This window comes from Sceloporus undulatus, chromosome 1 (genome assembly GCF_019175285.1).
Source record: "Sceloporus undulatus isolate JIND9_A2432 ecotype Alabama chromosome 1, SceUnd_v1.1, whole genome shotgun sequence".
In the NCBI taxonomy this organism is placed as follows: Eukaryota; Metazoa; Chordata; class Lepidosauria; order Squamata; family Phrynosomatidae; genus Sceloporus; species Sceloporus undulatus.
The window spans coordinates 296,230,223-296,257,869 of NC_056522.1; the positions used below are offsets into that span (position 1 = coordinate 296,230,223).

At 42.2% G+C, this 27,647-nt stretch overlaps 2 protein-coding genes across 8 annotated transcripts in view; both read right to left on the reverse strand.

Moving 5' to 3' along the window:
* Window positions 1-27,647, reverse strand: part of LOC121928780 (golgin subfamily B member 1-like) — a 231,752-nt gene that overhangs the window by 129,985 nt on the left and 74,120 nt on the right. The window lies entirely within an intron of this gene.
* CD59 (CD59 molecule (CD59 blood group)) lies at window positions 10,175-21,921 on the reverse strand. The gene is made up of 4 exons (XM_042464073.1): window positions 21,836-21,921; window positions 16,367-16,444; window positions 15,110-15,211; window positions 10,175-10,637 (listed from the first exon to the last, which is right to left on the reverse strand). The coding sequence occupies exons 2-4, from the start codon at window positions 16,428-16,430 to the stop codon at window positions 10,444-10,446; spliced, it is 360 nt and encodes a 119-aa protein (XP_042320007.1). The 5' UTR covers window positions 16,431-16,444; window positions 21,836-21,921; the 3' UTR covers window positions 10,175-10,443.

A 27,647-nucleotide genomic window follows, 5' to 3' on the forward strand; every position in this document is an offset into this window, starting at 1 on the left:
CATTAAATCTTTAAATGGTTTTATTTGTGAGCCATCTTTGGTCTCTTTCTGGGAGAAAGGCAACCTAGAAATGAAATAAATAAAATAAACAAATGGTCAGGTTTACTAGCGTTACAGCATGGGTGGGACTCACGCAGCCCCTCCAAGGTGTCATTAGACTGTAACTCCCAACAGCCCTAGCCAGCACAGTCAAGGGTAAAGAATGTTGGGAGCTGCAATCCCAACAACATGTTGAGGACTGCATGGTCCTCACTGCTGTGTTATAATCTGGGGTGTTACTTGGGAGTTTTGAGATACTCAAGAGCTATGGATTCAGCAGTTCAACTCAGGAAGTTTGCAACAGACACATCAAATTAGAAGTCGTAGAGATAATCAACATCGTATTCAAAATCCTAGAGATAACAGCAAACACAAAACATTTTTACCAGGCAAAGGGTAGTGTCACCATTGTCATGAGCCTTCCTAGACTGAGTGAAGCAAACTGCTCTCACCCAACTTGCAACAGTACTGGCACACTGTCAGAAGCTCAGTTTACCCCTTCTCTTGTTTTCTGCCTAGCTAGAATGTTTTTTGCAGCATTGGGGAAATTGTGAAGAAAGGCTGGAGAAAGACTGACTTTCAGTGTTGTGTTGCAACAGTGTGTCTGCAGTAAACAATGCCATGAAGCATGACCCAAAAAAGTATCCAACACTATGTGATCCAACTGTAGATCTGTGCGCTTACATGTAACAGGCAAGCTAAACAACCACCTCCAGGATCACTTGCTGAGCATGTGGGAACAGCAAAACAAAAAAAGGGGGGAAGGGGATTCCTTATAGCTACCCTGGCATATTGAAAAAGCATAGATATTTAAGTTTCACCACCAAATTTCCTTAAGTCAAGAGTTGTTCATGATCGAACAGACTACCCCTGTTCACTCATAATGGTAAGTCACTATTATTATTATTATTATTATTATTATTATTATTATTTTATATAGCGTTGTAGATTTGCACAGTGCTGTACATAAAAGATGGGTTCTCCTTGGTTTAAGATTTCTAAGGAGAAGCTAGAAAGCCACCTGCATCTGTGCAGCCCTACACTGGCAAGGACTGGACTGGACTAGACTGCACTTAGGGTTCTTTCCAACTCAATGATCATCATGAACTCTCCACCCCACCCCTCTTTTTAGTATTTCTGACCATGAGAGCTGACTTAGGTTTACTGAAGGTTAGAGACAACTGTGCTTATCTTTCCCTCTCCTCTGTATAATGAATTCCAAGACATTACTCACTTCCACCCAAAGTTTCTATTACTTCCACCTCAACTGAATGTGACAAGGTCCAGGAGAGTTGTTCCCCCTGTGGCTTCTTGTACCTCCTGGAAAAGAGAATTGTGAGAAAGTTAAGTGAAGAATTTGCTGGACCTTATGTTCTTCATAGCTTGAGTTCCAACATACAGTGGTAACTGAAGCGCCCCATTACTACTCTCTCCTTTCTTTCTTTCTTTCTTAATGTTTGGCATCTAGGAAGGTGTTGCCCAAATTTCCAATCTGGTTTGGAGATCTGTCACGAACGCTAACAGCATAGCAATGTCCTGTTCCTACATTTTTTACCCCACTGCTCTCAACCAGCCTCCCATACTCCAAATCTTGGATGTTTTCATAGATGTATGAGTCCTTTAAGTTCTATTTAGTCAATGGATCAATTCTAGCTGGGACTAACAACTGGATTTAGTCTCATAAATCATTATACAAACACCATACTGTAGCAATGAGTCTCTGTAGTGGAATTTTAATTAGCTCAATTAATTAATTGGTTGTGCTACAAGCAACCTTTATGGGGAAATTTCCCACCTGTTTACTGAGAGAAAAGAGATCAAAGGAATATTGCAGAGGCAGAATTCTCTGAATGCAGCGTTTCTTTTATTAACGGGGAAAATCACGTAACAGTCCACATTCACTCATGTATCTGCCGGGACTAAGGAAAGCAAGAGTAATTAGCATGGAATAGTTGGAGAGGAAAAGAAGAGGAGAGGAAGGAAGGAGAGAGGGAAGAAGGGAAGGAGAAAAAAGAGGGGAGGAAAAAAGAGGAGAGGAAAGTAGGAGGGAGAGAGGGAAGAAGAGAAAAGGAAAGAAGAGGAAGGAGGAAGGGAAGGAGGAGGAGGAGGAGGGGGGCGTGCTCCCCAAACGCCTGGCTCCTCTTTCCCAAAGACCTCCGCCCACCAGCCCCCAGCCATCCCAAAGGAGAGCTCAAAATGGTGAGCCTCCGTTGCGCTAAAGGAGGCAAAGGGAAGAAGGCGCCCTAAACCCAGGGGAGAGGAAGAAGAGAACGCCCTTTGGCTGCATCCACACCGCAGAAATGGCCCGGTTTGGGGCCGCTTCGACGGCCGTAGCTCCAGGCTGTGTAATTCTGGCAACAAACGGCCATTCCCAGAATCCCACAGCCGCTCTGGCGCCACCGCGGCCGTCGAAGCGGCCCCAAACCGGGCCATTTCCCTAAAATCTCCGCCAGGACGCTCTCCCACCTGACAGGAGCAGAGCCACGCCAGAAGGACGCTGATGCTGCAGCTGCGCCCCAACCATGGCCTTAGGATGGATCTGGTTTATTTAGCCACGAGCCATCCTGTTTTCTCATTGGTCGAGGGCAGCCTCTCCGGTTCCTGATTGGCTGTTCAGGGGGGCGGAGCTAAATACCTCAGACGGTGACAACGGTGGCCATTGGCGGCGGGGGCGGGCGCCATTTTCCCCCCTATTGACAATGATGAGGCTCTCCCTATTGGCAGCGGAGCAGCTGCTGCTGCTGCTGCTGCAGTGACGCAGGCGGCCTCCAGAACTGAGGAGGCAGAACAAACATAACACAAAACGAATACATGTTGGTTGCGTTGGAATCTAGTCTTCCAAAACCCGCCTCATCTTTGTCCCTCACATACAGCAGGGTTTTGATGGTTTAATTAATGTAATTAATTAATTAATTTAAGGGAGTTTTACATCCCCAGCCTTTCTCCCAAAATTGGGATTCACTGTTTAATGATCTAACGTCATCACAACAGATGACTCTTAATGAATTTGCCCTGCAAAGAGTGAAGAAGGGACTAAAAAGTCTTCTGACAGATTTCCAAAATCACATTCATTAGCTGATATGAAACACAAAAATCAGTTCAAAGGGCACTGAAACACCAGTTTTAGCATTTAAGGCTGGATAGTAACTTGTTTGTTTTTTAAATGGAATTTATGAAAGAAGCGTGTGGCACTGCGGTTTTATTGTGTTTGTTTTTTAATTCCGCAACCAAAAATACATTAAAATCAGCTGCAATATTGGGGGGGAACTCCCCCCCCCCACAAGGCCTGTTTAATTCTGAGCTTTATCAGAAAGCCTGGCAGATACAAGGTACCGCCTGAGTTCAAGAAGATAAACCAAATCTGATATACAACTATATCACACATAGGAGATTTTATCACACTGGAGTTTATCCCACGAATATCCTGGAAAAATCATGTAGTTACACAAAACGATTTCACACGACGTCACACAAAACCGGCCATTAAAGCAGTCACAAAGAAGCACTAACACACATCTTTTTACTTTTGGGATTTCAGCAATAATGCATTTCCAATAGTCATGTCAGACTAATCTGATCTCTTTTTTAAATAAAATTATCAGCTTGGCAGATAAAGGAAATACTGTAGACATGGCATATCTTGATTTCAGCAAGGCCTTTGACAAGGTTCCCCGTGACATTCTTGCACACAAGATAGTGAAATGTGGGCTTGGCAATGCAACTGTTAGGTGGATTTGTATTGGTTGACCGGCCGAACCCAAAGGGTGCTCAACAATGGCTCCTTTTCATCCTGGAGAGAAGTGACCAGTGGGGTCCCACAGGGCTCTGTCCTGGGCCCAGTGCTATTCAACATCTTTATCAATGACCTGGATGACAGAATTGGAAGCATACTTATCAAATTTGCAAATAGCCCCAAATTAAGAGAAGTAGGCCCCAGAGAATTAGGATCAAAATTCAAAATGACCTTAATAGATTAGAAGGTTGGGCCAAAACTAACAAAATGAATTTCAGCAGAGTGAAAGGTAAGGTACTGTGCTTACGCAGAAAAAATGAAATGCATAGATATACAGAGGGGGAACATATGTGAAAGGGATCTAGGAGTTCTAGTTGGCCACAAGCTGAACATGAGTCACAGTGTGATTCGGCAGCTAAAAAGGCAAATTCGATTCTAGACTGCATCAACAGAAGTATAGTGTCTAGATCTAGGGAAGTAAAAGTGCCACTATTCTGCTTTGGTCAGCCCTCTCCTGGAATACTGTGTCCAACTCTGGGCACCACAATTCAAAAGGGATGTTGTGAAGCTGGAGTGTGTCTAGAGGAGGGCAACTAAAATGGTGAAGGCTCTGGAAACCATGCCTTATGAGGAGAAACTTAGGAGGCTGGGTATGTTTAGCCTGGAGAAGAGATGATTAAGAAGTTATGATAGCCCTGTTTAAATATTTCAAGGGGTGTATACTGAGAATGGAGCAAGCTCATTTTCTGCTGCACCAGAGAATAGGACCCGGAGCAATGGATTCAAAGTACAGGAAAAGAGATTCCACCAGTAAGGGCTGTTCGACAGTGGAAGACACTCCCTCGGAGTGCAGTGGAGTCTCCTTCTTTGGAGGTCTGTATACAGAAGTTTGATGGCCATCAGTCAGGGATGCTTTGATGGTGAGTTCCTGCATGGCAGGGATTGGACTGGATGGCCCTTCCAACTCTAACATTGTGTATTCTATTATTTGAATAGACAAGAATAGGATGAGAGCCAGTGTAGTGTGGTGATGGAAGTGTTGAGTGAAAGAAAAAAATTAACCCTGGATGTGTTTTGGGGAAAGCTTTAAGGTAGTCTGAAGAAAGTTTTTTTTAAAAAAATCATTACTTATGCAAGGCTTTCTTGATCTGGTTGTTTCATTTCATATGTTCATGGTGTTACTTTTAGAAAATGTTTGCTGAAACACATTGAACTGCCATTCTTTTTTGTGAGGAAATCTATCCCAATTCGTTCCATATTACTTTCCATACTACATATGACCTTCAGGAATGAGAATCAGGAAGCAGAATTCAGAGACATAGCTGTGTTAGTCTGGAATATCAGTGTGCAAAGGGATATTTGAGACTATGTGAAAGTTGTAGTATAAACTTTCATAGACGTAGGTCTATTTCCTCATTTAAGTCTACGCTTGCACTACAACTCCTTTCATATAGTTAGTCTCAAAGGTACTATGAGATCCCTTTGCAATTAGGAAGCACCTATATAAAATGAAAAGCTTCCCAACCTGCAAATAGGGGGCATCCATAACCATAACCTCAAGAGGAGCCATAGTTGAGCACATCCCAGGTCCAGACTCTGGCATCTCCAAAGTAGTAGAAAAGGCTCCTGTCTAAAGCCCAGGCAAGAGGCAGATGTAGATGGACCAATGACCTGCCTCAGTTCAGAGCTTAATAAGTTACCTTTGGGGGCTACAGATCCCAGAATCCCCAGCCAGCATAGCCAATGGTCCAGTGTAACATAGCTTTCTGTGTCTTTTATTCCCAAATAAATGTACTTAACACAGGAATAGTGTTCTTTTCATACATATATTTATTTATATATACATCTATAAATGGAAAAGGTTCGTAATCAGTTAAATTTCAAGGGATTTAACAACTTTCTAGAATGCCTAATAAAACTGTTCTGACCATATATGCAGGATGTGCAATGAAAAAGGTGGCATATCCCCCCCCCCCCGTTTATGACGGTTGTAAATAAGTGGTAGCATAACAGTACTCCTTGATGATAGTGATGCTGAAGGTTATCAGCAGTTAAAGTGTTTTAGGGGATTTTTAGTTTCCCCCACAGCTAGCCCATTGCCACATGAAAATATATATACATACTTAGGTTGAATCTGCACAGCAGAAATAATGCAGTTTGACACTGTCTTAGCTGTCATGGCTTCATCCTATGGATTCCTGGAGTTTGTATTTTGTTGTGTCACTACAGTTCTCTGACAGAGAAGGGTAAATATCTCACGAAACAATAAATCCCAGAATTCCATAACATCAAGCCACAGCAGTTAAAGAAGTGTCAAACTGCATTATTTCTGCAGTGCAAATTCACCCTCAGATACTTAGAAACATGTGGTCCTGGAAGGCAGATGAAGTATTAATTTCAAATATTGCAACAAAATAGCTGTTGTCTATTTCATTCCCTCTGTGGTTACAATGACAGCAATTAAAAGCTAGTGCTCTGTCATGAGGCTTTTATACACAACAGTGTAAGCATTAGTTATATTTTATGTAATCCACTGCAATACTAACTAGATACTGATATTTGTATAAACATGGCAAGAACTGCAAGAGAATATGTCCATTTCTTGATTAGCCACCAGCAGCACCAAATGTTAACTCCAGGCATGCATCTACACTGTACAAATGATGCAGTTTGACATTACTTTAATACCCAAGGCTCAATCCTATAGAATCCTGAGATTTGAAGTTTTGTGAGGCAGGAGTACTCTTTGGCAGAAAAGGTTAAAGACCTTGTAAAACTACAGATCCCAGGATTTCATAGGATGAAGCTACAGCACTTAAAGTGGTGTCAAACTTCATTATTTCTACACTGTAGATGTAGACCCAACACCTTTATACAGACCTTCTGAATGACAGCTTCTGTCTTGTCATTTTCAGAACACCCTTAGGGAATGATTTTCAAACTGCTGACTATATTAAATAGCTTATACTTCTAGGGTAAAGTCTTGATGCTAAGCTCCAGGAAAAAATGGAAAGCAAAAACTTATTATGCTAAACTGAGTCCCGGTGCAGGCTGCCAGTTTGCAGCAGCCTGGGGCCAATTCTAGGGTTCCAGAGTGCGCAACATCCATACGCTCCAGAACCCTGGCATGTATGGACAGCACCATCTTTATGTGGCACCATCCACACAGGGCATGCGTGCATGACACTGCAGCGCCGCATCCACACCTCCAGGCAATGTGCTTCCATCATAGATGTGTCACAGTGCGCCAATGGCTCACTGGTGACAGCGTCCATGCGCACCAAAAAGAACCCAGTTTTTCCGGGTTCTTTTTGGTCCAGAGGGACGCCGCGCAGTTGGGCTACTGCGATGTCCCTCCGGAGGAAAACTGGACGCCTAGAGCCCGGACTTTTGGGGAGATATATACCAGGCCTGAGTCTCACTGATATAAGAGAAAATTAGTGTCTGTGCTAAGGCTCAAGTAGCTTATGTCCAAATAGTAGTGGGTGGCAGTGAGGACAGAAAATCCCATGTGCAACTATATAACTGCTTGATAGACCTCATGGATGTGTACTCTTGGATGGCAATGACATCCTTAGATTTACCCTGCCTTCTTGAATGTACCCAATTTTGTCAGATCTTGGAAGCAAAGCAGGGTCAGTACCTGGTTTGTACATGGATAATTACAATTCCTCTGTTATTTTGGAAAATTAGGAATTTTGGGAAGGAGATTACTCCGCAGAAGATGGAAACAGTCCACAACAAGACAGTCATCCATTTGTGATAAACAAATGTTTCTCTCAGTCTCCCTCGGTTTCTCTCAGTTTCTCTAGGCCAGCTATTTTTCTAATTTAATGTTCTAACCGGCATTTAAAATTCAAATCAAACCAATCACCAGGCCCAGATGTTATTAATCGGTGGGCTTCTCAATGAACAGCAGATGAGAAACTGCTATCCTTAAGAATGCCTTCCAGACAAGAATGCTGGAAAAGGCCCTGTGCATCATCTTACCACTGCTCAGTTAGGGTTGGTTTTAGCATATTATATTAATTCTTTTTCAAAGTAACTTTCTAAGCTTTTCTTAGCTGAATAGCTCCTTATTATTTGCAAGCTCTCTCCCTTGCACATCAGCTCAGATGAAAGCAGGGTTGAATTATTTATAAATAGCAGGATGAAGCTAATGAAGTGCAGTCTGACTATGGCTCCAGGAATGAAAACCACTTCTAGGTGGAACATTTTTGTTGTTGTATTCCTACCTGATTTATGACCTATTACGGGATTTTCTTGGCAGAGTTTGTTCAGAGGTAGGTTGTATTTGTCTTCCTCTGAGGCTGAGAAAGTGTGACTTGCCCAAGGTCATACAGTGGGTTTCCATGGCTGAATGAGGATTCAAATCCTAGTCTTCCAGGGTTCTAGTCCAACACTCAATCCACTACACCACATTGGCTCCCTGATCACTAGACATAAATCTAGTTATTAGCTCTGAGCCTCCAGCTGCTCCTGGGCTTCAGTGCCTGCATGCTCTGATACTCTCCTCCCTACTCTCTCATGGCTAAGCCTTCCACAGTACTTCAGTTTTTCCAGCCAAGCCACTCTAGCATTTATTTCACCACTTGCTATTTTCTTTTAAAACATGTCAGCCAGTCTGGACCCTAAAACACAGAGCTCCAGCCATCCATGCATCATGCAAAATTTCAAATGTGACCAAGGCAAAAAGGAAAGAGGAAGACCTGCTCTGGTGGACTGCAAAATGCATGGTATTTTAAAGAAATTAATTGGCAATGGAAACTCTGCATAGATTCCCATTTTCAGAATAAAAGGCTATTCTTGAGTTTGTATGGGAGAAAAAAAACAGATCGGGGCCATGCTTTATAAGGAAAATACTGGATACCTTGCATCACTACCTGCCTCATAGGACTTTAACACATGGGGAAAATCACGGAAAAGTGGGGGTTTAAATGGACATTAATGAAAATTGCTAGATCACGGTGAAAATTTTCACACGATGCCACAAATAAAGAGGACTTATCCCGGCAATAAACTTGTAATAACCAGCAACTAATCATTCATAGGATTTCCTCATGAATGATTTGTTGCTGGTTTTTACCTGTTTATTGCTGGGATAAGTCTGCTTTAATCGCGTTCCGTGTGAAAATCCTCACCACAATTGAGCGATTTTCATAGGCCTCCAGTATGATCCTTTCAGGCTCTTCTTGAATCAGCAATAGAATACGTATTAATCAGCAAGAATCCTAAACATGGTTTGGTGATAATTACAGTCCGTCCTCGCCTTACGCGGGGGATCCGTTCCGGATCCCTCCGCATAAGGCGAATTCCGGCTATGCTCGAGCCCCATTGGAAACAATGGGGCTCGTACGCGGCAGCGCAGCGGTGCAGCGGCGCGGGCGCGCGCAGGGCGCAACAGGCGCGCACGCCCATTCAATTGAATGGGATGCGCCACCCCTTCCGCCCCGTGCACGCCCCGCGGCTTGAGCGCATATGCTCAAGGCCGCGTATGGCGCGCCCGCGTATGGTGCGGGCGCACTGTAATGTGCTTTAAAATGAAACTGATTCCCACCATTCCAGATGTTTGTCTACATTAGTTAGATCTAGATGCAACCATTCTGCATGACATGTTATTGTTAACTGAATGTTGATTTTATTAGCATGTACTCATCTATTGTCATCAATCCCATATAAGTGAAAAGCATCACACAGGTAAGGATGACTTTATAGATCATTGCTTTTAAGGCAGGGAAGGGAATCATGTGACCCTTTGGATGTTGTTGAACTGCAATTTCCAAGAGTCATAACTAGCATAGCTTATAGTAAGGAATGATGGTAGCTGTAGCCCAATAAACTCTGGAAACATGGTTTTCACATTTGCATTAAGCAAAGGTTACTTCAAACAAAAAGTAATACTCTGTGGTGGCTTATTGCATGTCAAAAGTCATTTTGTTCCTGTGGTTTTTCATATACAATGGATATTCCTTGCAGTGGTGGCACTGCAAACACTTGTTCCTGGTAACACAGGGAAGGCTGGCATATCTGTTTGTTTCTATCATTGTATATGGCACCAGTCGCAATAGGGAGCCATCAAAGGCAGGCTCCTCCAAACAGGTGTCTAAGCACCATGGAGGTGGAGGAAAGACTAACACATTAACGTCAAACTATTAAGGCAAGTTTTAAAAATATGATAGATAATTTGTTAATCATTACTATTTAAAAATGCATTTAACACTACTGAAAATGTCCAGTGGCAAATTTAAAAAATGGAAAAAAGTTGAACGTTTGAAATAATTGATAGGCTGTTGATAATAAAAATAATGTCTTTTTAAAATTTATTGAAACTATTAATTAGAGTTATTTTCAATTAATTACTTCCAGCTCTTGAGAATGGCCAGTTTTCAAATTGCATCAGAATAACACTACCTAAAAATATTTGGTAGACAATAAGCTCTTAAGATTGCATATTCTAGTTTACTGGGGTATTTAAAAAGTTGCATGTTGCTTATTGAAAAAGAGGGACTTAATGTGCCAGTCTTCATTCTCTTGGTCTCTAATATATCTTTACCTTTTTCTTTTTGAAGACAATGTGATCCTTCTCCAAATAATTGCAGAAGACATACCAAGTCAAAAGTGTGGATGGGTGAATGTGCTATACAGAGAACACATTTCTTTTAATCTCCATATTACAGGTACTTCATCCAAATTGCAGCTACTGCTGAAATACCAAGGGGAGCTGTACTGAACAAGGTATTTGGAGCCTTGTTGCAGAAATCTCTGTAGCAGCAAAGGAATCTAAAACTGTCAGCATTAAAGTGTTCAGCAACCTCACGCGTAGTGCATCGTGATGTCTTCCAACAGCTATAGGTTCTCAAATTTACTGTAAAAAAGTGAAAATAACCAAATTAGAAATTAAAAATTTGATAGTTCTGATATAATATATATAATAATAAAATTTTATTTCTATACCGCTGTTCCAAAGATCACAGTGGTATACAGCAAGATAAAAACAGATAAAAACATCACAACCCCCTTCCCCAACAATATCACAAATAGCAATAAAAACATTTACAAACAGTACAATACAATAATAACCATACAAGTGGCTGTGTAGAATGGAATGCAACGAAACACTGCAGGGGGAAGCATAACAACAAGGCTCACGGTGGGAAAGCCTGGCGGAACAAATAAGTCTTCAGGTTCTTCTTGAAGACATCAAGGGAGGTGGAAGTACGGAGCTCGTTGGGGAGGGAGTTCCAGAGCTGTGGGGCTGCAACAGAGAAAGCCCTCCGAGATGACACATAGCTAACATCAGGAACTCTTAAAAGATGTTTCTCACCCGATCTGAGAGTGCGGGGCGGATTGTATGGGGAGTGGCGGTCCTCCAAGTACTCTGGGCCCAAGCCATTAAGGACTTTATAGGTGATAACCAACACCTTGTACTTGGCCCGGAAGCGAATAGGCAGCCAATGAAGATCTTTTAAGACTGGTGTTATATGGCTGGCTTGGGGCATCCAGTAACCAGCCTAGCAGCCATATTCTGCACTAATTGAAGCTTCCGGGTCTGGTACAAGGGTTGCCCCATGTAAAGCGCATTACAGAAATCTAATCGAGAGGTTATCAGAGTGTGTACCACGGTTTCAAGGTCCCCCTGGCCAAGGAAGGGTCGCAGCTGGCGTATCAGCCGAAGCTGATGACAAGTGCTCCTGACTGTCGCATCCACCTGAGCAGTAAAGTGGAGCAACGAATCCAGGAGCACCCCCAAACTGTGAACAGAGTCCTTCACAGGGAGCGTGACCCCATTTAGGACAGGTGGAACAATTTCCTTACCCGGGCCAGGAGAGCCAATCACCAGCACTTCCGTTTTCTCTGGATTCAGGCTGAGTCTGTTTTCCCTCATCCAGCCCATTACCGACTCCAGGCAAACATTAAGAGGAGAGATGCCATCCCTAGTTACTGCACCAGTCGGAGACACAGAGAAGACTATTTGGGTGTCATCAGCGTACTGATAACACCGCGCCCCGTGTCTCCGGATGATCTCTCCCAGTGGCTTCATGTAAATGTTAAATAGCATAGGGGACAAAATCGCTCCCTGAGGGACACCAGATGTAAGGGCCCTCCTATCAGAGCGACAGTCCCCCAGCTCCACCATCTGGAATCTGCCCGAGAGGTAGGAACGGAACCACTGCAAAGCAGAGCCCCTGATACCTAACTCCCTCAGGCGACCCAGAAGGATACCATGGTCGATGGTATCGAAGGCCGCTGAGATCTCCAAGAGCACTAACAGGGACACGCTCCCCCTGTCCATGCCCAGACGGAGATCATCAACTAAAGCGACCATGGCAGTCTCAACTCCATAGCCTGCCCAGAAGCCGGTTTGAAATGGGTCCAGATAATCCGTTTCATCCAAGATCCCCTGAAGCTGAAGGGCAACTGCCCTCTCGATCACCTTCCCTAAAAATGGCAGCAGTGAGACAGGCCGATAATTAATCCGAATTAGGGGGTCAAGGGAGGGCTTTTTCAACAAAGGTTTTACTATGGCCGTCTTCAATACAGATGGAAACTGCCCATCCCTGAAGGATGTATTAATAATGCGGTGCAACATATTAGTTACACCGACTCCCCCTTGAACTGTCAGCCACGAAGGGCAGGGATCGAGGGAACAAGTTGTCCTCCTAACACTTCGAAGAATCTTGTCCACATCCTCGGTACAGACAGACTCAAAGTGATCCAGTTTAACCAAGTCCACGGAAGCTCTGGATACCTCTACTCTAGATTCTGAACTAATACTGGCGTCAAGATCAGCCCTTATCCGAGAGATTTTATCCGCGAAGAAGTTGTTAAACTCGTCGCAGCAGGCTTTAGATGGTTCCAAAATAGGGTTCAGGGGAGGAGGGAGTCGAGTAAGCTCCCTCACTACCCTGAACAGCTCTGCCGGACACGACTCCGCGGACGTGATACGCGCAGAAAAGAACGAGTCCTTCGCTGCGATTATCACCACTCCATAGTCCTCGAAAAGAGAGTCTAGGAGTGTCTTGTCAGCTAAGCGCTGATGTCTCTGCCATTTGCGCTCTAGCCGTTGCAGAACCCGCTTCCTGGCCTGAAGATCTTCCGTGTACCATGGCCGTTTTTTGGAAGCAGGTCTGAGAGGACACTTGGGAGCGATACTGTGTATAGCCCTAGAGAGGTCATTATCCCAGATATTAGTTAGGGCATCAACAGAATCGCCGTCAGTTCCAACCATAGACCCCTCTAGGGCTTCCTGGAACCTTTTGGGTTCCATCAGCCTTCGAGGGTGGACCATCCGAATGGGTCCGCCACCCCCAGGAGGGGTCTGGGTAGAAGCCTTGATATTAGCCTCGACCAGGAAATGGTCCGTCCATGACAAGGGAGAGACATGAGTAACCTCTGCCCATGGATCTCCATATCCGTACAGAGGAGAACATCGAGTGTATTACCAGCCAAATGCGTGGGCCCTGAGACTAATTGGGACAGGCCCATGGCTGTCATGGTAGCCATGAACTCCCAAGCTGCACCAGTTGGAACATGGTTGGCCTCAAAAGGAATGTTGAAGTCCCCCAGGACAAGAAGCCTGGGGGACTCCAACACCAGTTCCGAGACCAACTGTGTCAGCTCGGCCAGGGAGTCTGTTAGCGCACGGGGTGGCCGGTAGACTAACAAAATCCCCAAACTGTCCCTGCCCTTCAGGGTCAGGTAAATACACTCTATGTAATCCATCTGACGGAGATGGTTCCTGGTTAAGGATAAGGTGTTCTTATAGATCAAGGCAACCCCCCCCACCTAACCTGCACTGGTCCTTAACTGAGAACCCAGCTGGGAGGGCCTGAGCCCACACCGCCTCACTTTCAGGCCCAAGCCAGGTCTCAGTGATGCATGCCAGGTCACAACACTTTTCCTCCAACAGATCATATAAGATGTGGGTCTTTTTCTTTACCTTTTGCTTTACATGGAATTTAGAATGGAAGCTACCCTTTTAAATTGTCAAATTAAACAATATTGGCAATACACTCCACTCTGCAAATGTGAAGCATTGTTCAATATGAAACTTTAAAAATTACCACCTTTTTCTTTGCAACTTCAGCTCTGTGTCACGCAAAATAGGGAATATTCCATTTGGACAGTGGGCTGGATTGCAAGAGAGCTAGTAATATGACACATTACAAGCATTAATGTTACTTGCAATGTATTACTTTTTTCAAAAACAAGATTCAACATCATTATTTTTTACATTCTAAGAAAAATGACCTATTACATTTTGGTATGATGCATAATTCTTACTCATTATTGCAAAAATGTTATTATGGGGGCCACTGGGGGTTTGAGTATTTTCTAGTCGTTTGTTTTTTTTAAAAAAAACCACACACACAATACTGACTGGTTGACTTTAACTTGTTAATAATATGTTGCATTACTATTATTATGGTAATGTGGTTGCTCATTTTTTAAAAAGGCAATCACAATAATAATAATAATAATAATAATAATAATAATAATAATAGTTATTTGTATTCTGCTGAATCTCAAGGAATCCAAGCGGATTACAGCAGTAAAACAAGGTACAGTTAAAAGAGAAATGCATGAAAAATTCCAAGATCCCCATCCCTCCCCCCCCCCCGTCATAAAAACATAAACAAACACTAAAAAGAGATTAAACCAAGAAGAAAAGTTTTAAAAAAAAAACTAACCCATTCATACAAGGGCAGCTTGTATGAATGGAAGGACTTCTTTTATTCCCCAAAGAGTTTGCAATCCTTCTGTGGAGGTTTCTGCTAGAGGAAATGAGTGAAGACAATTTTCACTTCCCCCATAACCTCTTTCTATACAATTCTGAAAAGCATCCAGTCCTAACTTTCTGGAGCATACTTGCAGAGAAGACAAGGAATTGGTGAAAATCGTCTCCTTTTCTCCACTGGAAGTATCATGTAAACAGAGTTCTGCTCCTAGACGTCACATGCTCTCAGCCTCAGGGGAAGGCAATGGCAAACCACCTCTGAACAAATCTTGCCAAGAAACTCCATGACCATCACAAGTCAGAAACAACTTGAAGGCACACAACAACAGCCAAGTGGAGAGAAAGGAGTCTGTTTTGTTGGTGACTAGGGCATAGGCGGATGATGCTTCCATCCCTTCCCACAAGCCAGTGAGACTGCAATGATCAGAAGAGGGTGGGAAGGGTTGGTGGAAATGTCATCTGCCTGGACCCAGACTGCCAGCAGTATTTCCCTCCTTGTCTCTCTCTGTGCAGCTGATGCCTGCCAAAGCATGGAGAGGGAGTTGGGCCAAGACATGGTACTTAAGCAACTAAGGTAGTTACATAGCTACTGTACATACGAAATCTGATTTGCAAGCAGGTATCTTCATCCTCACGGCAGGTGACATTCATCCTGCACAGGAAGGGGCTTTGCTCACAGTTATAACATCGTAGTGCATAGCCTGAGAAAAAGGGGGGCACTGTGTTAATGTAATTTACATTGATATAACAAAAACATTCATCTGTTTCACATACATTGCCTCAGTAAGCTATAGAAGTAAGCCTGCCAGATACTGGGTAAAAGAATGAAGTAGGGCTGGTGTTTGTTCCTTTTGACAGTACACCGCTAAGAAAGAAGTGGAGTGTCAGGCCCATCTAGTTTGGCCAAGTCAAAGGGAGTAGGAAAAGGGGAAGGCTGCATTATAGGTTGATTGATTCAATCAAGAAAGCCACAGCCCTGGGTTTGTAGGACTATTAATAACAGGGTCTCTTAGAAGTCTCTCAATAATTTGATCACCAGACATTAAAGCCAACGTAATAATAATAATAATAATAACAACAACAACAACAACAACAACAACAACAGTCACAAATAATTCAGGGACTGTTCTAACCCCTCCTCTATATGCTATCTGGGCAGAGAGTGTCAGTGACATTACCATCCCCTCTGTTTCTATACTTCTTTCTATATCTATTGATAGATCCAAGATTTATACAACTGACAAAAATAGTTTTTAAAACTATTAAGAACAGAATAGAGGTTGAGCCTCTTTTATCTGAAATGCTTAGAACCAGAAGTGTTTTGGATTTCAGGTGGGATTATTATTATTATTATTATTATTATTATTATTATTATTTTGGAACATTTGCCAATACATATTGTGAGGTATCTTGGAGATGGGAACCAAATCTAAACATAAAATACACTTTTGTTTTGTATACACCTTATACACATAGCCTGAAGGAATTTTATACATGGTAGTTTTAATAATTGTCTGCATTAAACAGTTTGTGTGTATTGAACCATCACAAAGCAAATGTGTCACTATCTCAGCCACCCATGTGGACAATTCTGGATTTTGGAATATTTTGGAATGTGGAATGTGGAATTCTGGATAAGGGAAGCTCAACTTGTAAAATGCAAACCTTAATATACTGACTTTAAATGATCAAATAAAACAATAATCAGTTAAAACATTAAAAATCAGAAGTCCAGAGAAAATTAGAGAAAAAGAATACATTTTGCCAGGTTTCTATCCAAAATGTGGTATACTATGGTTAACTGTTCAACTGATCCACATTCTTCAGGATCAATGAAAAAACAATGGGATACCTACCATAGTTACAGGATACTGCTGCAATAATGAAGACAGTGAGCAGAATGAGGTTTACTTTGTCCATGTTGCCTTCTGAGTCTGCAAATAAAAAACGTATATGAAACCAGGGTGATAGTCTTTGCAGAGGGACTTGGATTGATTTCCCAGTCAAAATCTCCCATCATAATCTACTGTTAGTCCCCATCTCAGCATAGCCAGTTTGTGTTTCTTGAAACATTTTTGGGCTGCAACTCCCATTGTCCTTCACCATTGGTGGTGATTGGTGGGGCTGATGGGATTGACTCTATCAGAAACAGGACCACAATTTGCCTACCACTGATTTAGTAGTCAGAAAATCAACTGATCATGGACAAGTTAATTCCTTACATTTCCACTCCCATAGTATCATGCTACAATACAGCAGAGGCAACACAGAAATGTATTATCATGGTTGTGCGGTGTTCTGATTTGGTGTTTAAATGTTACATTACTACACTGAAAACCATACCAGAATAGTGTGAGAAAATCACCTCCATTATTTTATCTTGCCCCCTCCCTCCCTATCCCTGTTTTGAGTGTGAAAGAAAACAAAGCAACCAAGGACTTTTGATAAATCCCATTTCTTACCCACCCACCCACCCACCCACTGAAAATGAACGAGTGAAGTTAGAAAGAAAGAAACACACACAGGAAGGATGCAAGAAACAAACATCTTTATCTAGAAATATGAATTAAAGATCAGACCCACTCCATCCAGGCACTCACCCATAATGCTCCATAAATTAACATATTAAATACATGACTGATAAATATTATATATTATAGTAAAGAAAGACCAACCAAAAATAATTCTCCATTTCTCAGCAAGAAATATTAAGGAAAAACAGGTAGTTCAAGTCACAGTGGCTCTGATTAGTATTTTGTGCTTCCCTTTGGCTCTTCCCTGTATTGGTCCTCCTCCACTAACTTCCATGATTTCTCAAGAAATAGCATGTGCTTTCTGAATGTGCTCTCTAGAAGATGAAAGAGGAAGAAAAAAATCTAAGACAAAACTGGAAAAGGTGGTTCACCTTCATAACATATTCAAAACAATTACCTTTTTTGTTACATGAAAACCAATAAGACCATATAAAAACCATTTATGTTTACCTTAAATGTCACTCCATATTAGATGCAAAGCATATCTCTGCACATATGACTGTTTGGTGCTGGCAAGAATCCCCCTTCATCAGCAGATCTTTCCCCTTGTTTATTGCAAGGCTTCCAGCTGTTTCATATCCATACAGCTGTATGACGCTATTCAAGATGAGAGTGAATGGGAATGGCCCCTCCACCTCTTCCTTGATATCTGGAGCAGCCACAGCAGCAACACTTGGAAGAAGACAGATAAATCAATTAACTTTTCAATTTAAAACTTTTTTTAAAAAAAATCAAAGAATCATATTCTGGCCTTGTGCTAAAATAAGCAAAGATCCCATACCTATTTGTACTTATTGAACACCTGATACTGAAATTAATAATGAGGCACACACTCACTTGCATGTATGACTTCTTTCCTGGTATTCTATTTCATGCCATGCAATTATTGTTGTGCACCTTCAAGGCGTTTTCGGACTTATCGTGCTCCTAAGGCAACCCTATCATGTGGGTTTCTTGATAAGATTTGTTCAGAGGGGGTTTGCCTTTGCCTTCTTTTGGGAATGGAAGAGTGTGAGTTGCCCAAGATCGCCCAGTGTTTTTCCATGGCCAAATGGAGATTTGAACCTTGGTCTCCAGAGTTTAGTCCAGTGCTCAAACTACTTACCACACTAGCTCCTACTGTATAATTATAGTACCATTTGATTGATACCACTTAAAATGCTATAGCTCTACCTTATGGAATTTTGGGATTTGTAGTTTTGTCAAGTATTCTGAATTCTCCATTAGTGAGCTCCAGTGCCTCACCACCAGCTTACAAATCCTAGGATTTTGTAGTGGGTGGTGATGACAGTTAAAGTTGCATGAAAGTGTTAAAACTGTATAGTGTGAAAGAGCCCCAAATTTATAGTATTTTTAATTCCCCATTTGGACAAAGCGCATAATAATTCAAATACAGTGCACCTTTGTTATCCGCTGGGGTTTGGTTCCAGGTTGAATAGTGTCCAAAGGTTGAATAGTGTCCTGATCAAAACAAACAAACAAAAAACCTAATTTTCAACTTTTTTGCAAGTATATTTTTTGTTAGAAAAAAGGAATAGTATATTAAAATGTTATTTATATAGTATATTAGAAGGTTGCAGATGGATATCAGTGACCTGACCAAAGGGAGTCAGTGACCTGACCAAAGGGGAGGGGGGGACCCTTGATACATAAACGTCAGGAATCATTATGTAGGTAATATAACTAATTTTCAACATTTTAGCAAGTACACTTTTTGTTAGGAAAAAATAATAGTGTATTAAAAGGTTCTTTACAGTTGCAGACAGATATGAGAAATTAAAAATTGTTTTTAATTTCCACTAGCTTCTTGGTATCTCTCTCTCATCCACTTTTGACTCACCTGTTACAAAATCATCTTCTCCCATATTGTCAAAAAATCCAGGTCATCACTATCCATCTCTGTTGTCCTGTTTTCTTTGTTGTCTTCATATATCTTCAATTGAGTAGCACTGCATGTTGTAGTCTCCTCTTCCTTCTCCTTCTCCTTCTCCTTCTCCTCCTGAGTTTTTGCACTGTCTCTCTTTCCTTCTTTCTATAGCTCTCAGGGTCACTGGCCATGTCTGACAGGGGGTTATGGCATATACAGTCTTTTCAAGTTCTCACAAAGACATTAAAACTGCAATCCTATGCCAACTTGCCTGTGAATATGGCCCACTAAGGTCAACTGGAATAATTTCTGAGTAGGCACTCTACTATATAATTGCACTAGAAATGGTTTCAGTGTATTTTGCATGTATAGCTGCACTGGACAAGAAGATGGTATAGCATGCTTGGTGGAACTGCAGAGTTCACTGAAATACCAAATAAATAAATATATAAATGCACACATCCCGAAAGCAAATGTAAGTAGATAAAAAAAAACCAAACAACTAACAAACAAGTCCAAACATCCTCACTAATCAAGATATTGAATATCAGTGTGAAAAGGAAATAAGAAAAGAAGGGAGAAATGGCCTTCCATTTCTTAGAATATTCTATTCTGCAACTTTTTGTTTTGTTTTGTTTTGTTTTTTGGCCAGTCTCATCACTATACTGGCTCATTCTACTAGTACCTGGTTGCTTCCATGTTAATGGGGTGGTGAATCTGTTTTGGGTTTTAGTCTGTTCTTTAAAGGATTCCATTCTGGGATCACTTGTTTAGCTCACCCAGGTTAGATAGCTCCTCTATAAAGTTCTGACTAAACTTTGCCACCAGTGGACACTGATTACATCTGATGTTGAGTTAGAAACTTGCAGCTACTTTGTCTAACACCCAACAAGGCATTGGTTGCCTATCTAGATTACAAACACTTAACTCTTCTAAAAGGTGGATTGACTTGTAGATGGCATATACTGTACTTCTCTGTCTCGATTTTTGTCTCTTGAGTCTCCTGTCACCTTATGAAATTGCATGATAACAAACTGGGACACAGGTGCAAACTTGGAAACAATGTTGTTGTTGTTGTGTGCCTTCAAGTCATTTCTGACTTATGGTGACCCTGGAGCTGAAGGTGTGTGACTCACCCAAGGTCACCCAGTGGGTTTCCATGGCTGAAATGGCCAATAGGATGACATAGTATTGGATATTGGGTAGTCCTGCCAAAGAGTCAAGCAAGAGCATTAGTGTTTGCTTAAGGCCAATAACAGAGAAAGGATTAAAGTCACTGACTCCTTTTAAGAGAGGACAGATGATGGAGAACCAGGGAGTTTCCTCCATCCTGAGGAATCCATATGCACTACATAAGTCTAACCATTTTCTACCACTTCAGCCGACTTGAAGACACACCACACACCACTTTCACTGCCAGGACTCCATTCTACAGAATCCAGCGATTTATAGTTTGATGAGAGACTTAGAATTCTCTGCTCCAGACCTCCTCTAAACCACAGTCCAAGTGGCTGAAGCATCCAATGATCAGGGTAACCAGAGGTGCACCTTTTCCAGGACATGTACTCCATTTCAACTTTCTGTCCAGGAGGAATTCCAGAATGTCCTCCATTTGGAGCAGGATGAAAAAACATGCATTTCTATTTCTATGAATGTTTTCAGATTTTATTTGGTAATGTCCTACCATTTTATTGAATGTCCTACATTTTATGGTGGCTTGTCCTCCTTTGCTGTTAGTACATCTAGTCATCCTGACAATGGTGCACCCTTAAATAGTGCTGAAAAGAGATTTTCAGGTATCTCGTGCCATAGAGGTGTGCAAGGGGAAGAACAGCTCCTTCTCATCCAGATGCTCATGTTTCTGGGAAATGGGTCTGGTCAAAGTGGGTGTGGGGGTTAGTGACCTGTGGGGAGTAGAGGGGTTCCTGTCCTGGCATCTCTGGAGGGGATCACCGACCCCTGCCCCTGCCTTTGACAGACTCCATGCCATCCTCACTTCCTGCAACACTCCAAGGGCATCATGACAATCTACGTCCCTCCACCCAAAGGCATCAAAACCACTATCAGCCCCTCCAGAAACCCATCCTGAGACCATGCCCAACCCCAGGGCACCATGACCACCACCAACCCCTCCAGAAATCCCTCCTAAGACCATGCTCAATCCCTGGGCATCATGACCACCAGCAGCCCCTCCATAAACCCATCCTATGACCATGCCCAATCCCAGGGCATCATTACCACTTCACACAGCCCCTCCATAAACCCATCCTGAGACCTGCCCAACCCCTGGGTAACATGACCACCACCAGCCTGTCCATAAACCCATCCTAAGACCATGCCCAACCCCAGGGCACCATGGCCACCACCAGCCCCTCCGGAAGCCCCTCCCAAGGCCATGCCCAACCCCAGGGCATCATCAGCACCTCATGCCCAACCCCAAGAGCATCATGACCAGTTAAATCCCTCCACCCCAAGGGCATCACGGTCACCACAAACCCATCTTCCTCAACTCCAGGGCAACATGAGTCCTACATGGCCCGGGGCTGAACTGGATGGCCCTTGAGGTCTCTTCCAACTCCACGATTCTATTGAATCTATAACCACCTAAGACAGCCCCTGCCATAAATCCACCCAAAGAAGGCTTTCTCCTTCCAGGCTCAGCTCTTTCCCTTTCTCAGGTGTGCAAAACCCCCAAGAAGGACACCCTCCATGTTGCCCTGGAGTTGAGCAGGTCCTTCTCTTTCCAAACGTAAGGGAAAGGACCAGGGTCCTGGGGGCCCTGCCTGATCTGCTGAAGAAGGGAAGAGGTCTATTTCCCTTATCCATCCTGACCTGGAGGAAAGAAAATCCAAGGAAGAAAAGGAGGCAGCAAGGAAAGAGGCTGAAGAGAGAGAGAAAGAAAGAGAAAGAGTCTTTGGCTTTACCTGAGCTTTGCTCTCTGATGCTCAGCTCTAAGGTGCGCTGCGCTCTTCAGCCGCAGTCCCTCTGCAGCAAAGGCCTCCTCCTCTCCCCTTTTCTCTGACAGCACCATCACCAAACCCCACCTCCTCCTGCTCCTCTGCGGTAAAGCCTGCCCCAAACACCAAAAAACCCTTATAGCATTCAGGGGAGGAGGAGGGGGGACTTCTTTTGATTTCTGAACATTTTTGGAGAGTTGGTTGGGAAGGAGAATTTTGCTTTTTTGTTGGGTTTTTTACTATATATTTTATTAGTATTTTTAATAAATAAATAAAATCCTTTGCAACAGTACCTTCTCTTGATTCATTTGTTACAACAGATTCTCTTGACTTCCATTAGGTAAGTTCTACCATAGATTCCTTATCTTTAACCTAAATACCCTGTTTCCTAACTTCCATCACACCCTTCTGTTCTAAAGGAGTTGCCAAATACAGAGGTCCTCCTTTTCCAGGGCCTGCCCTCCATTCCAGCCTCCTGTCCAGGAGGAATGTCATAAATGTCCTGAACAGGACCAATAAGAAGCACGGATTTCTATTTCTAGCAGTTTTGAGATTTTATTGGGTCATGTCCTACATTTTTATTCATTGTCCTCCATTTTAGGGTGCCTTGCCCTCCTTTGCGGTTAGGGCATCTGGTCATCCACCTGCATCCACACTGTAGAAACAATCCAGTTTGATACAGCTGGGACTGCCCTGGCTCCATGCTGTGCAATCCTATTGAATTGGAGTTTGGGGAGGCAAAGGACTACAAATCCCAGAATCCCACAGTATGGAGCCATGGTCGTTAAAGTGGTGTCAGATGGGATTATTTCTACAGTGTGCACACAGCATCAGTCGGAGATCAGGAAGGAAAAGAGCTCTCCCGAACCAATGGAGTGTTTGGGATAGCCACCAAATTTGTAGTTCTAATTTTTATGTATTGAATGAATGAACTGACTATATTTTACAGAGATGGAATAAATGGTACAAAAGAGCAACCAACTAACCTTTGGCATCCTAATGTCAAAAGAAAAAAATTTAATCAAAGGAACACAAGCCAATGCTTGTATCACAGGACACAGGGCTGGTCATGCATGCCCTCCAGCTGTCCTATTTTGGCACAAACAGGCCTGGGTTTTTCTGAGCTGCCTTTATCTGTCCTATTTTTTCAGCTGCCAAATGTCTCAGTTTCTCTCTCTTCCTCCAGCTTTCACCCTTTTCTTCTGGCTTATTTCAGTGACTGAAAAATTGTTCAAAATGCAGAAGTGGCGTAGCGGATTGAGTGCTGGACTACAACTCTAGAGACCAGGGTTCAATTCCCCACTCAGCCATGAAACCCAGTGGGTGACCTTGGGCAAGTCACACTCTCTCAGCCTCAGGGGAAGACAATGGCAATGGCAATCCTCCTCCGAAGAAATCTTGCCAAGAAAACCCCATGATAAGTTCCCTTTAGTGTTGCCAACAATTTAGAAATGACTTCAAGGCACACAACACAGACACAGGTTGCACTGCATTAATTCATCAGGGAAGAAAGGAGAGGAAGAGATGCAATTTTGCTCTTCCCAGTAGGCTCAGGTAAAAGCAAACAACAGCAATGTCTCCCAGCTGGTGTGTTCTTCTTCAGTACTGTAATAACTTTTCTTATCTTGATTGCATTCTGATGTTGCTTGATCAAGTGCAAGGGTGCCGATAAATAGATGATAAGAGGGCTAGACTCTCCCATATCACCGCCTTTTTTAGTATGATTTTTTAAAATTAAAATTGTGTCTTGGAAGTGGCTGCAAGTTACGATTAACAATTGTTTAGATTAATGTATTGCTATTGGTTGGATGTCAGAGTTGGACAGCAAAGAAGACTGAGAGAAGGAAGATCAACTCATTTGAGATGTTGTGCTGCAGAAGAGTGCGGAGGATATTGTGGACATCCAAAAAGACAAAACAAATGGGTCAAGGTGAAATCTCACAGAAAGCCAAGACTATTAAGCTAAGGTTAACTTATATCATAATTATTATTACTGTATTAACCTTTATTTATGAAGCGCTGTAAATTTACACAGCGCTGTACACACAATCTTTTAGTTAGACGATTCCCTGCCCTCGGGCTTACAATCTAAAAAGACATGACACAGAAGGAGAAGGGAGTGGTGGAGGGAGAGGGTAAGAGGTCCAGCAGAAGACACAACTCATTAGAAAAGACAATAATGCTTTATTGTCTTTTCATTAGAAAAGACAATAAAACTCCTGGAGAACAGAAGTCCCAGCAGATTGGAGGAGGGCAAATGTTGTCCCCATCTTCAAAAAGGGGAAAAAAGAGAATCCCAACAATTATTGTCCAGTTAGTCTGACATGAATACCAGGAAAGCAGATCATTAAACAGAGAATCTGTGAACATCTAGAAGGCAATTCCATAATCACAAAAAGTCAACATGGGTTTCAGAGAAACAAGTCATATCAGACAAATCTTATCTCTTATCTAAAATTACCAGCTTGGTAGATGAAGGGAATGCTGTGGATATAGTATATCTTGATTTCAGTAAGGCCTTTGACAAGGTTTCCCACAACATTCTTGCAAACAAGCTTGTAAAATGTGGGCTAGACAAGGCAATTGTTACATGGATTTGTAATTGGTTGACTGGCCAAACCCAAAGGGTGCTCAACAATGGCTCTTTTTCAGCCTGGAGAGAAGTGACCAGTGGGGTCCCACAGGGCTCTGTCCTGGGCCCAGTGCTATTCAACATCTTTATCAATGACTTGAATGACAGTATTGGGGGCATAGTTATCTAATCTGCAGATGACAACAAATTGGGAGGAGTAGCTAACACCTCAGAGGACAGGATCAAAATTCAAAATGGCCTGAATACACTGAAAAGCTGGGCCAAAGCTAACAAACTGATATTCAACACAGAAAAATGTAAGGTACCGCACTTAGGGCAGAAAAACAAAATGCATAGATATAGGATGGGGGACACCTGGTTTAAGGAGACTACATGTGAAAGGGATCTAGGAGTCCAAGTAAACCACAAGTTGAACATGACTCAATAATGTGATGAGGCAGCCAAAAAGGCCAATTCAATTTTAGGCTGCAATAATAGGTTTAGTGACTAGATCAAGAGAAGTAATAGTGCCACTGTATTCTGCTCTGGTCAGGCCCCACCTGGAATATTGTGTCCAGTTCTGGGCACCACAATTCAAAAAGGATATTGAGAAACTGGAGCATGTCCAAAGGAGGGCAATCAAAATGGTGAACGGTCTGGAAACCATGTCCTATGAGGAACAACTTAGGGAGCTGGGGATGTTTAGCCTGGAGAAGAGAAGGTTAAGAGGTGATATGATAACCCTGTTTAAATATTTGAAAGGATGTCATATTGAGGAAGGAGCAAGCTTATTTTCTGCTGCTCCAGAGAACTGGACCTGGAACAATGGATGCAAGCTCCAGGAAAAGTGATTCCACCTCAGCATTAGGAATAACTTCCTGACGGTAAGACCTGTTCGACAGTGGAATACATTGCCTCAGACTGGAGTCTCCATCGTTGGAGGTCTTTAAACAGAGGCTGGAAGGCCATCTGTTGGGGATGGTTTGATTGAGAGTTCCTGCATAGCAGGGGGGTTGGACTGGATGGCCCTTGTGGTCTCTTCCAATTCTCGAATTCTCTGATAGGTAGAAGGCAGTAGGAAAAGAGGAAGGCTCCATTACAGATGGATGGACTCAATCAGAGAGACCATGGGCCTGAGCCTGCAGGATCTGAACAGAGCAGTAGAGGACTGGGAGGCCATGAAGAGGTCTCATTCACAGAGTTGCCATGAGTCGAGGTTGATTTGAGGGCAGTTAACAATTGGTTGGATTAATGCATTGATACATTATCGTCACAACTTTTTGTATGTGCAAAAATTGGTTTTTGAAACATCTATGATTAGCTCACAATTATGTTCCTATGTTCTCAAATTCCCTTTCACAATGTTAAATTCCTGAAATTATCTTTCAGTAGGGAAGGGTGCAACCTCTGGCAGATGGGACCCTAATCTGTCACACACACACTCAAGAATCCAGAAGGGCACCCATGGCCATATGTGTCCTGATTTTCACCTGTGAAACATTACAGGGTATGGTAATAGCTGAGGTAACCATGACTTTTTTTTTTTAAAAGCAAAACTATCCAATAATATTAAAAACCCACCCAATAACATTTCCAACCTCAGCCCACATGTGGGGCAAAATCCTACTGCATTACAGTGGAAGCTTGTCCATGAGATTAAATGAGGTATTGCTCTGCCTTTGGCTCAGCAAAGCCACTCCAGAATACCTGCCTCTGTGTGTGTGGAAGTTTGACTACCTGCAAGTGTTTATGTCCACTTTGCTCCTGGCTCTACCTGCTTTGCCTTCTGCCCACCCATCAAAATTTGCCATCACTGAGCTATTTTATAGATTAGAAAGATGTCTGTACTGTACTGTTTCTCATTTTAACAAAACCAATTTACAGCAGTGCTACCCAAAGTGATGTTTTGTGGACTGGTGGTAGTCCACAGAGTTTGCAAGAAAGAAAAATAATGTAGCCAATGGGCACATGTATGATACTGATTCCTGGCACACTAGGGGAAAAAATGCTAATCTGAAGTCAACAGTTTTCATGACCAGCATCCATAGTTTTTTGTGGTTTTTTCAGGCTGTGTGGCCATGTTCTAGAAGAGTTTCTTCCTAGAAGACTCTTCTAGAACATGACCACACAGCCCAAAAAACCCCACAAAAAATTGTTAATCCACTGCGTCAGCATAAGAGATATCACTTTATAACATCATAACACAATATGATTATGGTTGCTGTTAACTGCTGTCAATCTGACTTCAAAGTATGGCAGCGCTATGAAAGACATATCCTAGTTGCCTTATCAATGTCTTTTTTTTGTACTTGGTATTTTTTTTGTCTGCATTCTTGTATTATGTTTCTGGCTTCAGTCCATAGTTCTGGTTCTTGGTCTGTTACTCTTGGTAGTGCATATCTGTTCCTTATATTCTCAATGAATTCTGTTGATATGTTTAGATATTTTGGTATGATGACTGGTTTTGTTTTCTTCTTGAGTTTTATTTTTTGATATGAGTAATTTGTGATCTGTGTCACAGTTGGTGTCTGGTCTAGTCTTGTCCACCAGGATGGAGCTTTGCCATCTTTTACTTCCGATTATTTAACTTATTTGATTTTTGTGTTGGCCATCTGGTAATGTCCATGGGTATAGCCTTCTTTTTGACTGTATGAAAAATATGTTTGCAATGAATAGGTTGTTGGCTTTAAAAAAATCTATCAAACGCTCACCTGCTTTGTTTCTTTTACTTAATCCAAATCTGCCTATTGTTTTTGATTCTATAATAAAGACATTATAAAACTTTATAAAACAATAAACATAAAATAAAACAAACATAATAAAAACCATAATAGAATGTAATAAAAGGACATAATAAAAGAAGAATGCAAACAGACACTTTCAATAGATAAAAAGAAAGGGCCAAATTCATGGATGACAGATAAAACACGACAAACAGTACAGGAAAGAAGAAAGGAAGAACAAAAGAGAGATAGAAACAAACTAAGAACCATGAATACAACAGTGCAAAAAGATAAAATAAAACTACTACAATGACCCAATGTAGAGAAATAGAAGATAACAATAAAAAAGGAAGAACTAGAGACCTATTCCACAAAGTCCAGGAAATCAAAGGAAAGTTCAAACCAAGGGCCAGGATGCTGTATGACAATTAAAATAACGTAATTCAAAATCAGGAAGGAATAAAAAGATGTTGGATGCAATACA

What these genes read in the sequence shown, in the direction of transcription:
- CD59 (XM_042464073.1), bottom strand. Translation starts at nt 16,430, where the DNA reads ATGGACAAAGTAAACCTCATTCTGCTCACTGTCTTCATTATTGCAGCA. An exon ending in AGCAGTATCCTGTAACTATG is followed by an intron (nt 15,212 to 16,366) that starts GTAGGTATCCCA and finishes CCTTTTTCTCAG; the next exon opens with GCTATGCACTACGATGTTAT. An exon ending in CTGCTTGCAAATCAGATTTC is followed by an intron (nt 10,638 to 15,109) that starts GTATGTACAGTA and finishes ACTTTTTTACAG; the next exon opens with TAAATTTGAGAACCTATAGC.